At 36.9% G+C, this 15,126-nt stretch overlaps 2 protein-coding genes across 3 annotated transcripts in view; one reads left to right on the top strand and one right to left on the bottom strand.

Moving 5' to 3' along the window:
* The window catches only part of LOC5568851 (arrestin domain-containing protein 17), a 156,085-nt gene that overhangs the window by 85,629 nt on the left and 55,330 nt on the right, over positions 1 to 15,126 (bottom strand). The window lies entirely within an intron of this gene.
* LOC110678329 (X-ray repair cross-complementing protein 6) overlaps positions 253 to 15,126 on the top strand; it is a 35,209-nt gene continuing 20,335 nt past the window's right edge. The window contains exons 1-4 of one of the 2 annotated variants that reach the window (XM_021851065.1): positions 253 to 365; positions 424 to 662; positions 14,540 to 14,738; positions 14,803 to 15,032. In XM_021851065.1, the coding sequence (XP_021706757.1) occupies positions 459 to 662; positions 14,540 to 14,738; positions 14,803 to 15,032 (633 nt within the window). In that variant the 5' untranslated portion in view covers positions 253 to 365; positions 424 to 458. The remainder of the gene's footprint in view (positions 366 to 423; positions 663 to 14,539; positions 14,739 to 14,802; positions 15,033 to 15,126) is intronic. The other variant, XM_021851064.1, reaches the window with a different exon arrangement.

Below are 15,126 nucleotides of genomic sequence, written 5' to 3'. Positions count from 1 at the left end.
CTTTTTTCATGTTTGTCAGGAAAGATCGAAGGTGCACAACAAAAGAAACTACCGATTTTCTAGAAGCCTGCCTTGATTGTTGTTGGCATACTGGAGTTATCTTGCAGTTCAAAATAACGTTGTCTTATATTTCGTGTGTAGTATCGGTGCCTCCCTCCCAGGTTGCAACCAAGTTCGAGCAGCTCGTTGAACACAGCTATCAACTTCCGCATAATTTATGGACGACCCCATAAAAATATTGATGTTTTGTTTTGTTCCATTCTTTCGCGCCTTTTCTTGAACAAACAAGAATGTGAGAATCACTTTTGGAATACAAAACACAAGCGTTTGTACCAGCTTGTGGATGTTTTTTGATTGCGATCGTGGTAAGATCACGAAATCCTTTTTATTAAAACTATCTGCACATGTATAATCTACCAATAGTTACAATTTTCAGTTGAATCGAGCTCGAAACCATAATGTACTGGAATCCGAACCATGCTGAGGAAGAGGAAGATTCCCAGGAGTATGTTTTCGGCGGTCGCGAAGGACTGCTGGCACTAATCGATTGCGCCGACTACATGTTCCTTGAGCGGGACGATGGGTCCACAAACTTCAAGGAGACACTAGCGTTGATTGAAGCTATCATGAGAAACAAGATCATCAGCAGCGAAAAGGATTTGGTAAGCATTGAAAAGTTTGAGTCATTCGTTCATAGCCAGGGCTGGTAGCAGGTTTTCTTTTAGAGAATAGGTTACTATTTTAATATAAGTCACTTTTTTTTCTTATCCTGCCTGCATTAAATCCAGAAGCTACAGAAAAAACTTATAATACATGTTCCAACAAATTCCCTACTTTAAATCACAAGACCAATTAACTTCACATGTATGTTTTACACTTGCATCAACCATTAGTCAGGGTATCTAGAGGGACCATGGGCACAGTGAACACACGGAGAGAAATGGATACCCCCTTATTCTCTGAGAACATGCACATTAAATACAATTTTATGCACTGTATGAAATCTATATTGTATATGGACTGTTTAAGGGTATAAAAGTATATGATTTGCTTCAATTATCCTCTGAGATTTGACTTTCTCAGCTTCAAATTCTTTTATAAGCAAGGCGGTGGAAGAATCTATTTTTAAGCAAAGTAACTAAGCTAGAGAACATTTTTCTTGCTAATGTTATAGAGGGTCCCTTTTACCTATTGGAACGTTTGACACCTATTAATAATGAAGATTTTACTAAATTCCACGAAAGCGTTCATTTTGCCCCGATACCTTTTTGTCAGCCTTGTTTTCGACCAAATTTTCAATCTCGTTTTTCTGACATTTGACATGATTTTTCTCACCATGAATGAATGCAACACGTCATACTGATTACGATTTTGGAAACCAGCCGATGGTAACCGAAATAGGGTGCAGAACCACTTGGGCACTCACATGATTCACTTTGGCACGGGGAGTTTTTCTCGGCCGAATGGTCTGAAACTTTGCAATAAGAAGCGCTTCAGTACGATGCATATTAAGGCCAAATATGAGCTCGATAGCTTTCAAAAAACCCTACTGCCGAAGTGAATCAAAAGTGCCAAGAATAGGATCCGGCTTCCTATATTGTCATTTTATGGTCTTAAAATAAGCATTTGCTTAATGTGTCCTTTATGCCCCCAATCCCCGTACTACCTGAAAAGGCCCTGAAAAACCTGGAATTATCAGGTAAATTATGCTAAAGGACAAGTATGCGTAGGGAGCCGGATCCTATTCTTGGTCGAGGGACGAATGACCCTCGGGTTAAAGTCCCCCTCATTAAACAACAACAGCTATTCTTGACACTTTTAATTCACTTCGGCAGTGGGGTTTTTTGAAAGCTTTTTTTCTTCTTGGCATTAACGTCCTCACTGGGACAGAGCCTGCTTCTCAGCTTAGTGTTCTTATGAGCACTTCCACAGTTATTAACTGAGAGCTTTCTTTGCCAAATTTGCCATTTTCGCATTCGTATAACGTGTGGCAGGTACAATAATACTCTATGCCCAGGGAAGTCCATTACAAAAAGATCCTGGACCGACCGGGAATTGAACCCAGACACCTTCAGCATGGCTTTGCTTAGTAGCCGCAGACTCTAACCACTCGGCTAAGAAAGGCGTTTTGAAAGCTACAGATCTCATATTTGGTCACAATGTTTTAATAGCATTTCAGGTCTTATCATAGTTTTATAGTAGGGGATGGTACACAAATTATGTCACGCTAAATTTCAACTTTTTTTACCCCCTCCCCCCTCTTTGTCACGTTTTTTTGTATGAGTCCTCCAAAATTTGTGTAAGGCTTGTCACGCTTGGCTTGACCACCTCCCCCCCCCTCGGAGCGCGACGTAATTTGTGCATGACCCCTAGCCTGTAATTCTGTGCTGTAATACTAGACTGCAAAACTACGACAAGGGCTGATTGCTGCTAAGGTCCACATTTGAACGACATTGTTTAGGAACGTTTATGTGATTAACGCAAAAGAGGCTTATGAAAGCAAATGTTGGGAAGGAGCTTAGGGCAGATTAAAATTCCAACTAGGTACTACCCCTATCGCTACTTAAAAAAAAATATTTCGGGCACACAGTGTCAAATTTGAATTGATAAAAAAATTACTTTGAAATAATCAGCACACAAGTTTCCCTGCCCTTATATGATGAGATTGACGATGATTTATCAAGTGATTGCATATTGTTGATATTGTGAAATTACTCTAATGCTAATATATTGATCGCGAAAATTAATCGTAATTATAACTTATAAAATGTAAGCTAGTCTAATAGTTTCAAGTTATATAATGACATGTGTTTCAATGCTTTAATATATTTTACACTTGATTTATCACACCTTCAGCATGAGTTTAGTTGATGTCGCATGATCTAACACCAGATAACTACGCGTAATGCTGGAGGGACTGGCAGGGCCTGCTACCAGTCTCTACTAATACTCAAATCACTAACAAGACTGGGAAACCAACGATCACCTTCATCAGTAGCACTATTTCCAATAGTAGTATAAGTTCAATATACATCTTTTTCAGTAGACCACGAGGCGCAAGAGTGGGTGCAGGTGGTCTCTGCGTCTCACAGGTCATTGAAAATAGACTTTTATGTTAGGTTTACTAACAATGGAGTAATTATTACATTAGTAATACCGTATTAGGGGCCCAGATAGCCGTAGCGGTAAACGCGCAGCTATTCAGCAAGACCAAGCTGAGGGTCGTGGGTTCGAATCCCACCGGTCGAGGATCTTTTCGGGTTGGAAATTTTCTCGACTTCCCAGGGCATAGAGTATAATCGTACCTGCCACACGATATACGCATGCAAAAATGGTCATCGGCATAGTAAGCTCTCAGTTAATAACTGTGGAAGTGCACATAAGAACACTAAGCTGAGAAGCAGGCTCTGTCCCAGTAGGGACGTAACGCCAGAAAGAAGAAGAAGAAGTAATACCGTAAGGTACCGTAATTCAGTGCATCGCCTAAATCCGCGTATTTGGTCCGTTATTTGTCGAAATTTAGGAATAATTTTGAAATTTGCCCATACTGCGCTATATGATAGTAATGCATCATAATTTATTTATTTTTATTTATTTATTTATTGTGAAAATAATGTAACGTAAGACTTAAGTCTTTTTTAGTGTTACAAATAGAAGATTTTAGTAGAAACAAAGCGCCATGAAACTGTCGAAAAAATGCTATTCTTAAATATACAATACTACTATATATATACTACTTTTACAATTAAATTCTACTTGAAATGCTCTCTACATCCCCTCTTAAATGCCATTGACGAGTTTTCATTGGAAAGATGATTAAGTAGCGAATTCCAGTGCACTACACCTCGCACAAAAAATGTATTCCCATACTTCGTCGTATTGTATCTAGGCAGTATGAATTTTTTGTAACGGTTGCTTCTTGCTAATTTTAACTTGTTGTGTAGATAGTCGGGTTGTCCTGTGCTGGAAATTTTATGCAAAAGAAGACAACAGCGAAATTGACTAAAGTTCACTAAACGACATCCTATAAGTAAGTGTTGTAGCTGAGAAACGCTAGAATATCTATTTAAATTAAAAACATATCGCACGCATGCATTTAAAGCAACTTTAAGCTTGTTAAATGTAAGAACAGATATAGAATCAAGTAAAAAATCACATGACATGAAATAAGGAAGAATAAGACTTTTAAACAATTTTAACTTTGTAGTACTAGACAAAAATGTTGATGTTTTGAAAAGCATTCGTAAACAAGCATAAATTTTTCCGCATTGCGATATGACATGGTTATCCCATTCAAAATTTGACTCAATGTGGAGGCCTAGGCTGGTTGCGGTATTAACAAAGTTTATAGTTTCATTGTTCAGTTTCAACTTAGGTTTCAAGAAGTTTTGGAAAGAGTTGTTTGAAATGAAAATAGCATTCGTTTTCTTAGCATTCAAAGTTAACCTATTTTTATGTGACCATTCATTGATACGCCGCAAGTCCTCATTAACATCTCGTGTAATTTCTTCAACAGAGTTTGCCAGGCATGCATAATACAGTTGAGCATCATCTGCAAAAAGATGAATTTCACATTTCTTCACTACTGTAGGAAGGTCGTTTATATAGAGAGAGAATAAAATAGGTCCTAATATAGAACCTTGGGGAACTCCTGATTCTATTGAGACAAATTTTGATAAACTACCATTGCTATAAACTGCTTGCGATCTAGAGCTCAAATAAGAATTGATGAGATGAGTAGCATGATCCGAAAAAGCAAACATAGTTTTTAGTTTGTAGCAGAGCATTGCATGAGAAACAGTATCAAATGCTTTTGAAAAATCCAAAAGAATTAACACCACCGGTCGTCCATTGTCAATCACTACTCCAATATCATCGATTATTTTCAACATTGCAGTTTTCGTGCTGCGTTTTGATCGATAACCCGATTGAAATTGTGTAAGCAGATTGTGTCGGTTTATATAATGACAAATATCAGATTTAATCACTTTTTCGAAAACTTTAGACAATGCGCATAGGATACTGATAGGCCTCAAATTATCCAAAGAGTTCAAATTAGATTTTTTCTTTATGGGTACAATTTTAGATTTCTTCCATTCATCTGGAAAAACGCTAGTGTTTATGATAGAATTAAATAAGTGTGTGATTGGCTCAATCAAAATTGGACAAATAGCTTTTAAGAATTTCATGGGCAACATGTCCAAGCCAAGTGCATTTGACTTTATTGAGTTCATAGCAAATATAACGTCAATTTCGCTTATTCTGCTGAAGTAAAATGGTTCGCGTTCAACAGAAACTGTTGCACTTTGAATGTTTATATCGGTAGTAGCAGCGTCCGTAAAATTATTTCGAAAAGAATGATTGATTTCGTCAGCAGAGAAATTACCAATGGTTTGAGTTTCTTTTGAATTAATTCCAAGTGTTTTAACATGCTTCCACAACTCTTTAGCTGAGAGGTTTTGATCAAACTTTGAATTAAAGTAAGTCTGTTTAGCTGCTCTTATAAGGCTATTAACATAGTTGCGCGATGTCTTGAAAGCTAGTAAATCATTCGGGTTCCTAGAGCACTTCCACTCTGCCAATAACAGGATTGAACCATGGATTGGAATTCGTTTGACTACGAAAAGTACGAATAGGAACAAACATATTGTGTAAATAAATTAATAAAGAGTTAAAAAATTCCAACTGTTCATTTGTGTCATTCGAACGATAGAATGATGCCCAATCTGCTGAATAAAAAGCATTTACAAGCGGATCAACTTGAATAGCTTTGTAGTCACGAAATTCAAAGTTTTTTGGATTTGCACTATATTAAAAATCCAGAGATACGAAAACAAGATCGTGGTTTGATAGCACGGGAACCTCAATCTGACAAAACCTTAACACCTTTGAGACGTCGTTGGCCAGTATCAAATCCAATTGAGAAGCTCCATAACTGTGAAAGAATGTTGGTTGGGATACCAAACATTGCAGTGAATGAGTGGACAGTACACTACGAAACCTATTTGATTTTGGTGAGTTTGCTAAGAGATTCGTGTTGAAGTCACCCAGGAAAAACATATTACTGTAAGAACTGCCATATGATGATAATAAGCACTCAAGCGTTTCAGAACAATCTATTTCAGGTGGATTATAGAATGCCGTAAGAAGCAATTTTTCCATTTGTATGATCAGTTCAACGGTAATAAATTCGGTATTTGCTACACCACACTGATTATTCGATTTAAGGACAACATCATAAGTAATTCCTTTCTTGATGTAAATCAACACACCACATCCTAAGCGCCCCACTCGATCATGTCTTATAATTTCATATCCGTCAATAGTTAAAATAGAATCATTCACCTTTTCATTCAACCACGTTTCACTTACACATATGACGTCCACATTACTAATTCCAACAATCATACGTAAAATACTTTGACAATTTACACAACAAACAGAGAGCTTATTTTTAATTAACGCTGATTTCATAACAGTACCTGGAATGCACCAGCTTGTCGAGGTGTAAAAACTGGAATTATTAGCCATTTAATAAATAAAAATACTTAGCAATTAAGGGGAGATAATAAAAGAGCATTTCATTAAAATCTACATTCTTCATTACATTCAACATTATTAACAAACCATATCACAAAATTGGCGCAAACAAAAAAAAAACAAGATTACAAAGCATCACAATAAAACATCTGTTCGTATAACCAGCACCAACAGCAGCATCCCGAAAAACATGTCGCACCTTTCAGTGCCCAGCTCACACCGACAGCAGCAGAAACTCCAACAGACTTTTAGGAAAGGATTCACAGGATGTAAGGAAAGGAAACAATGGATAAACAAAAACTTATAAGGAAAGGATAGCTTGTAGATCTTTTTCCGATGAGACTGAGACCTCTCTATCGTCGCCAATTTTCTTCACGAATAGTACCGTTAAGTCACCAGTCACCGTGCGGCCTCCATTCACCGTGCACATATACAAATTCCTACAGAATATTCATACAATTTTCACAAATTATTCTTTTGTCAGCAAAATAAGGTAAAACTGATGAAATGAAGTAGTTTTTGCCACAAAGCATTTTGAAAAACCTAGTTTATGTAGTCAATGTCATGTGAATTCTGTTTGATAATGAGATTTTTTAACACTCTTAGTAGAAACGCCAAAAATTCACATTTTTCATTTTAACGACAGAGTATGAAATTTTTCAAAATTCCAACATGTTTTCACTGTGGATACTATTAGCAAGATGTATTTCATCGTATGAGCAATGAGATTTTATGCAAATTAGATTTTTTTATTGTATTTCAGGCGAAACACAAATGCACGGTGAATGGATCCTTTTCAATATATATGGTTCCTATTACCGTGCATTAGTGTGAAGGCATGAAATTATTCGGTAATATTAGATTTATTGTTATGTCGTCATTAAACTACAGTGGGATTCCGTTTTTGGCATGCTCCGATTTTGGCACCCCCCGATTTTGGCAACAAAATGGATCCGTTTTTGGCAACATTTTTCAATACCATTAAAATTTGTATTTTTTTGTAAATATTATCGTGTCTGTTGCTTAAGTCACTTGAATAGCATGTCAACTCCACACCGATTACATTCCAGATCTCCATTTTCGTCGATGTTTCCCCAAATCTCACCAACTACTAAGGACTCGCGTACGCGCTTATTTACTTCAGAATGGTCATTGGTCATACATAGGCAACGTTTCATGAGACCAATAATCTCCATCAGTATCTCAACTTAGGACCATTCTTTTTTCATAGGCATTCATATTGAGTGACCAGCCCACTTGAGTCTGCCAGTACACAGTTCGAACAAAACGTGTAAATTTCTGAGACATATAATGCACATAATCGGAGCGTGGTATAAAATGGACATTTATATGGTATGTCATGTAAACTTCAATTATATGACATGTAATCCGGCAGGATTCTATGTGGTTACGTGACATATAACACAAATTTACATGATTCAAGATTTAAATTTACATGACGTCGTGTTTACATCACATAAATAAAGTTTACATGACGTGTAATCTTCATTATTTTTAACTATGTAGGTGATACAATAAAAAAAACACTGTTCTTTAGATTTGCAACAGCTTGTTCGAACAAAGCACCAGCACCGACGTAAGAGCAACGAAAAATCTATGACTCACACAGAGTTACAATCATAAATTTTGTCTCGCTGTCTTTATTATTATGGATTTATATACATTGCGTATGTAAAAACACACCGCAATAATAGATACAAATATGTACAGCAAAATGTCGTGTACCATAACTTTTTTTAAATTTCATCAAATAACATGACAAATGTGACTACAGTCCAAACTACAATTTATTTTCAATAATACCATTGGAGCGTGCGATAAATACGACTGAGAGTGTTTTTACTTTTTGTCTGTGGTATTGGTGTGTATATTGATCTTTCTGCGTCAACTATTTAAAGCTACGTTCTCTCTTTTCTATAGACTCTATAAGGCGTTAGATTTGTTAAGAGACGATCCAGAATTCTCTACAAGATTGTTAATCAAGGATACGGGTCTCAACGTCATCAAAATGTTCCTTACGAGCTGAGTCTATGAGTTTCCTACCTGTACCCTGGAGAATCCTTAAGGGATTCTTCGTTCTTGTGGGACTTTTCAGAAATTTTAACGAATTCATGAGGATATCTGCAGATTCTAAGTGGACACTGAGAGCTTCTTGAGGGATCGTTAGAGTCCTACGGATGCTTGACAAGATGCTTTAGAGCTCAAGCGTTTTTTTCTGTAGATTTCTTATGAGAACCTGAAGATTCCTATAAGGTTCTTGAGGTTTCATAACAGGATCCTGTAAATTTCAGTTGATTTCATTAGGCAGGTGTCAAACATATATCAAGCTGAATTAAAAATTATTTCAAGTAAAAATTAAATTCTACACAATTACAAGACATTTATACATCTTCTCATGTTTATGTTTGCCCTTTTGATACAGTCAACCATTCATTATAAAATGCTTTACTTTATCAGAAACATAAATTTAAGGAGCAATTCTAAACTTACCGAATATTTCAGATTTTATGCTAAAGTCCAAAAGTTAAACTGATTTTAAATGTTCTTTTAATTAGAAAAAAAGGTCATGTCGTTTTGCAATACCCAGCGCTTTTGATTCGCAAATACGTCTTTAAAAGAAAACAGTTTTGTTTTCGTTTTCTCTCATAGTTTTAAGAAAATGTCCAGTTCTTCGATAAAAGTCACTTATGCGATTATTGGTTTTAGAAGGCCCTCTCATACAAAAATTATGCATAGAGCTTCTAAAAAATAATTGAAGACGTTGAGGCGTAAAAACGAAAATCGTTTGCCAGATTATATATTACGGAGCTATAGATTCATAGCATAGTATAACCCTTCGAGAAAATGCATCGAAGTGAACCTTTTCGAAGTCTCAACGCCTTCCATAACAATGATGTATTAACATTGTAATGATGTATTAACATTGTAATGATGTATTAACATTGTAATGATGTATTAACATTGTAATGATGCTTTCAAAACCAATAGTTGAAAAATAAAATTTGAAATATGGGTTCCGATTTTGGCACGGTTCCGTTTTTGGCAACTGAAAATTTCAACTTTGTTGCCAAAAACGGAATCCCACTGTACTTCATATTTAGTTTTTGAGTGAAGAAGTAATGGTTTGGACAATACAGTCAAACCTCTTATAACGATTTTAATGAAAAAATAATTATTTAGACAATTTTTTAGTTTTTTATAATTTTTATTGTAAATGAAGATTTGAGTAGTCTTTAAAATGAGTGCGCACACTACTAGCAACATAGTTTCTCCATCAACAACGTTTCTTCAAGATACAAAATTATATCAAGACGAAAACTGTACGCACGGTGAATGGTGCACTAGGGTGCACGGTAAATGGTGACATAGAACGGTACGAGGCGACCTTAACATGACATTTTCAAACATAATTTTTGAGTAATTTTTTGCTATGCATCACTAGTTTTAGATTTTTCCCTGGATTATTATATAATTTCACGCTACGTAGTGGTATTCTAGTACGCTTCAAATTATTTGGAAAAGTTATATAATTTTTTGAAGTGCAAATTTTTCTTAAATGCACGGTGAATGGTAGCTTGACGGTATTCCATTCCGTGTAAATACTCCTCGCACCTTTCCATCCTTCTTCAGCTGTAAAGCCTTCGATCGTAGGCTCCTGATATCGGGTCCTAGGTTTTCATTGACAAATATTCGTTTGTCAACTGAAAAACCAATCCCAGAGAGCGACAAGGAACGGGAGCGTAGATATCGCGAGTAGAACTCATTACGCTGAACAGTAATAGCAAATTGTAGCAGAACCATGTATACGTTTCCAGCCGTTAAAGTTCCCTTGGAGAGTCGACGGGCATCGACCAACGGATAGTTTCTCTCGCTGTAGCCGAACGATTTACACCATGTGTGGAAATAGGACAACAGATCTTCTCCATCCACGAACGGGATTCCGCTGACCAAAAGATCATTTTTTCGACCAGATCTGTCCAGAGCTATCGATGTTTCCTTCCTTGCAGTGTTGGTCGATGCTGATAAGTTATTGAATGTTTGGCTGTTCTCTTCTCGTAGTTTCTCGATGTCCGAAGCAATATCCTCTCGTAGCTTACTCATTTGTGTGGTCAGTGACGAAAGAGAATCTCCAAGCTTTTTGAAATCTTCCTTGACCGTCCGTTGGTAGGTAGCCAGCTGAGACTGCATAAGGTTAGCTAGCTCTGCCACAGTCATGTCGGTCTCAGAACCCTTTGCACCTCCCTTCGCAAGTGAGTTACTCCGCAATCGTGTGTCGTGGTCTTTGTCAGCCATGATGAGTGTAATAGTGTTCGAAGAATTGATCTCTTGTTTCACACAATGGCAAATTACGGAATAGCACAGGGTACTATTAATTGCACCAAATACGGAAATAAGCGAATGTAATAGCAAATAAGCGACACGCACGAGAATTCCAATTTACTTCATTGGTAAGTTGAATAACGTTTTGTGATTTTTCCGTGGAAAAAATAGCTTGTTTTACAGTTTGCACCACAAGGTTCGTTTTTACGTGCACTTCATTCTACCACGCACACTGCTTAATTCAAATTAAAATTATCATTAATGATAATTTACGATTTTTGGGAAATATTCCAAAATGTGAATAACGGCATTCTACGGTATTGCGTTATCTAGTAAGGTAGGTTGTAGCGGTATTAGAGATAGGGTAACAGTCGTATTTTGGACCCCCTAAGGAAGTGATTTTAGTTTTGTGTCCTAATTAATTAATTGCACAGCGTAATAATGTCTAAGAACATGTCAAAATGTAGAGAAAAACTTCCTCTACGAGATAAAAATGCCCAAACGGTTATGTAGGATCCAAAAAACGTCGAAAATAATTGAACTGTGAAGCACTGTTTTTCATTATTTTGGACACACCAATACATTTTGGACCCTCAAAGTATATATTTTGGACCCCCGGCATTTTTTATCGTTTGGCGACAAAGTCCATGACACTGGATGTATAATATGCTTGCCCATAGTCTAATCAATCGATCGACAATGGAAAACCAAAGAAATTCTACGCTTTTTGTACAGAAATTTGAAAAAAAGTTTTTTCCCTCCCCTTGGTTATGCGACCTTGCCGCGATGGGAGGGCATAATCCATTAGCCCATATGATGGAAACCAAAGGCGTAACCTGTAGTGGTGGTATCACATTTTGGCACTTTTTGCTTAAAGCCGCGTCATAATTCATATGGCATAGACGCAATAATATCTCGGATGTGATCCAACGGACATTCTGCGTCATTGATAGAATTGATGCCCATTTCGAATAATTAATCTATTCGAAGTGGACATTAATACTATTGGTGACGTTCAGTTTGCCTTTTGCTAACCAGAATGATCCGTAGCCACTCTTACTATTAGCTAGCTAGATACATCGTTATCATATACGACGTAGGGAATACATAGGAACTCTTAGGAAAATGACTAGTAGATTCACTGAGTAGAAATAAGTGGCGACAATCTTATTTTAATATGGTTTTTACTAGAAATCCTTTATAAGAGAGATTCGCGGAAGCTGACATTTCTGTCAAAGTGTGAGCCAATCGAGCAGCGAGAGCTGTCAAAGTGTGAGCCAAACGAACATGCGTTATGTTTGTTTTGAACTTTTCTTGAGGAGTAATGCAATCCGCTTGAAATTATTTCAGTAAAAGCAATTTTGCATGAAGCAAAAATATGAAATGTTTTACTTTTTTGAATTTTTGTCAATGCGATTTTTAGTTTTCGGCTGTTTATTAGTTTTGATATGTAGCCCAAAGATCAATAACGAAACAAAATACACTTTATAGCAATGAGGAAGTCATGTCCGTGTTACAGTATTATTCTCGACGCCGAGCAAAATCAGCAGTGCTGGTCTGTTGCCAAATCATTCCATTTTACTTCCGCTTATCTCTCTATAAAGGATCACTAGTTTTTACCAGTCTTGGGAACTGTGACCACAATTCACCACAGTTCATCGATTCTGCCATTCCACCAAAACACAAAGCAGCAGCAGCATCAATACCATCAGGCGTTGCGCTGCCAACGGTTCACACACTGCTTGACTGTTTTTGTCTCTCCACTATGACCATTTTCGGGCAGCCATTCCAAGCTGAATGATTGAAAAAAGTGTTAAATCATTCAATCGCTAATATTTCGCTTGTGTTTTCAACTAATTGAAATCTATTAGCTCTAACAGAAAGACCACAATCATTCCGTTACGATACATATAAACAAGTTCAATTTCATACTGCCTTTATCGAGCAAAAATGCAAAACCCCGAAAACCGCAAAAATCGTGTCACCACTGTGCTCGAGTCATTTCGCATTCGGGGTTGAAAAACGTTAGGAAGAAGAAGATTACATTTTTGAAGAGTCGTGACATTTTTTTGTTTTGAACCGTCATGGTTTGCTTTGGATTCTGATGGTCGTGTAGAAAGATGTAAATGTAGAGGCGGTAAATGTTTGCTCCAGTACTTTTCTCATCCCTGGTTTTTACATTGCCATAATAAGAAATACCTCTTTTGTAACAGCGGTATAAATAATCTAATTCCAGCTTCATTTTCGCAAAATTTACAAGTAGAAAGTAGGCGTTGTGAAGCATTGCATTTGCCACCGAAAAGTGAATCATGTAGGAGACTGTAATAGAAGCCTAAGGTAACTTTACTTTTCAATATTCACTATAAAATGACTGTGGAAAGTAAGACGCTGAGATCGATCATTAGGGTACACTTGCTAGTTTCGAAAAATTGTTGAACAGACAAGGAAAGCGACTTTTTTCTTCAAGGATATATGAACGTAATGACCAATAAATACTTTTAACAACAACAAATTAAATCAACTAGAACTACTACTAAACAGTTTAATTTTGTTAAAACTTGACAACAATTGGCATTTAAGACTCTAATCTAACGTAAAAGACAGGAGTAATCAGAATAGCACTTGAATGACAAATTATTCAAAACCATTTCGACTAAACAGTATTAGTAATGACACTACTACACTACTATTTCAAACAAATTCTGATGGAGCTGCTGATTTTCACAATGCTTCCTTTTCTCAGAAGCAAGGGAATATGGGTATTTTTCAAAAACTACCACGTCAAAAAACAGTGTTCATGTGGGCGCCATTGCCTAGTCCGTCTGAGTATTCCTGGTAGAGGGGAAACTTGGCAAAAGCCAGATCGAGGGTTCAGCCTTGACAAGTTAAGCTGTCAGGCAGCTCTAACTGAATACCATACAAAAAAAGTTTTTGTTTACATTTGAACAATTTCTGACGGCTCCAATTTCTGTGTGTAACGTGTTGTAACGGTTGCATGGATGCACCGATTAAATTAAATCTCGCGTTTAGTATCATACAGGCGTATCTACAGTTTTCGATTTATCTTCGTCGATTTTCTCTTTGCATTATTACGCGAAATTCAATAGGTTTTCGAAACATTTTACGGTGCAGTACGTTAAAGGATGATGAGTACTTTCTACTAAGTCAAAAATAGCAGTCGGAAACAGTTGCCCGGCTAAATAATTAACTAAAGAGAAAATCGATGAAGAGAAATCGATCACTGCAGTTACGCCCTTATGATACTGAACGCGAGAAATTAATTTCAGATAAAATAAACACACTTTCTTTGTACAAACGGTTGATGCAAGTGCGGAATAGTCCTATCTTTCCAAATGGCATGCAAATTGAGTTGGTCTTTCGATTTAAACTGGGAAATTTGCAGGAAAACGGCCAAGGGGGTCCAAAATATATAGGGGTCCAAAATATATTGGTTACCCTAGTTTAGAAGTGTTATTGATATATGTATAATAATTAGATAACAATAAGCCGTATATCGGGTCAAATCCCTTACATTGCATATATAGTGCTAGTTGTCGGCTCATTGATATTAAATCAGCCATAAATCGGCCCAATATACGGTTTATTTATTACAAGGATAGCCAAGTTTCGATTTACTTATTTTGTCATTCGTTTCCAGGTTGGAGTTGTGTTCTACAACACGGAGCATAGTCCAGCCCCTGCGGATGAAATAGAGCTGGAAACCGGATTGGTAGTCCCGAAGAAAACTGCAATTTACATGCCACTATCGAATCCATCGGCTGATTCCATCCGTAAAATTATAAACTTTAAAGATTCTGAGGATCTTGACTTCGATCGAAAGTTTGGACATTCCCAAGGTTGGTTGTGTTACTATCCATAAACTTATTCAAAAACGGTCCTATTAACCCACTACTATTCCAGATAGCAACCTGTCGGACGTCCTTTGGCTGTGCTCACGACTGTTCACACGATGTGGCTATAAATTGGAGCAATCCAGCATTGTCCTGTTCACATCGAACGATGAGCCGCATTCGGCCGGAAGCTACGAATATCAGCAGTGTTTTGTCAAGGCGAAGGATCTTCAACAGCTGGACATCAACATAGTTTTGATTCCGATGAGCGAGCAGTTCGACGGCTCCAAGTTTTATCAGGTTTGTACTTACGAAGGTGGTCGATACATTAGCAAATTTTGCGATTTCTCATACAAAGCTTTAAGTTGTTCACTAGTGTGAGTTATTATGATGA

Source organism: Aedes aegypti, chromosome 3 (assembly GCF_002204515.2).
Source record: "Aedes aegypti strain LVP_AGWG chromosome 3, AaegL5.0 Primary Assembly, whole genome shotgun sequence".
In the NCBI taxonomy this organism is placed as follows: domain Eukaryota; kingdom Metazoa; phylum Arthropoda; class Insecta; order Diptera; family Culicidae; genus Aedes; species Aedes aegypti.
This window is presented reverse-complemented; position numbering and strand designations above follow the sequence as displayed.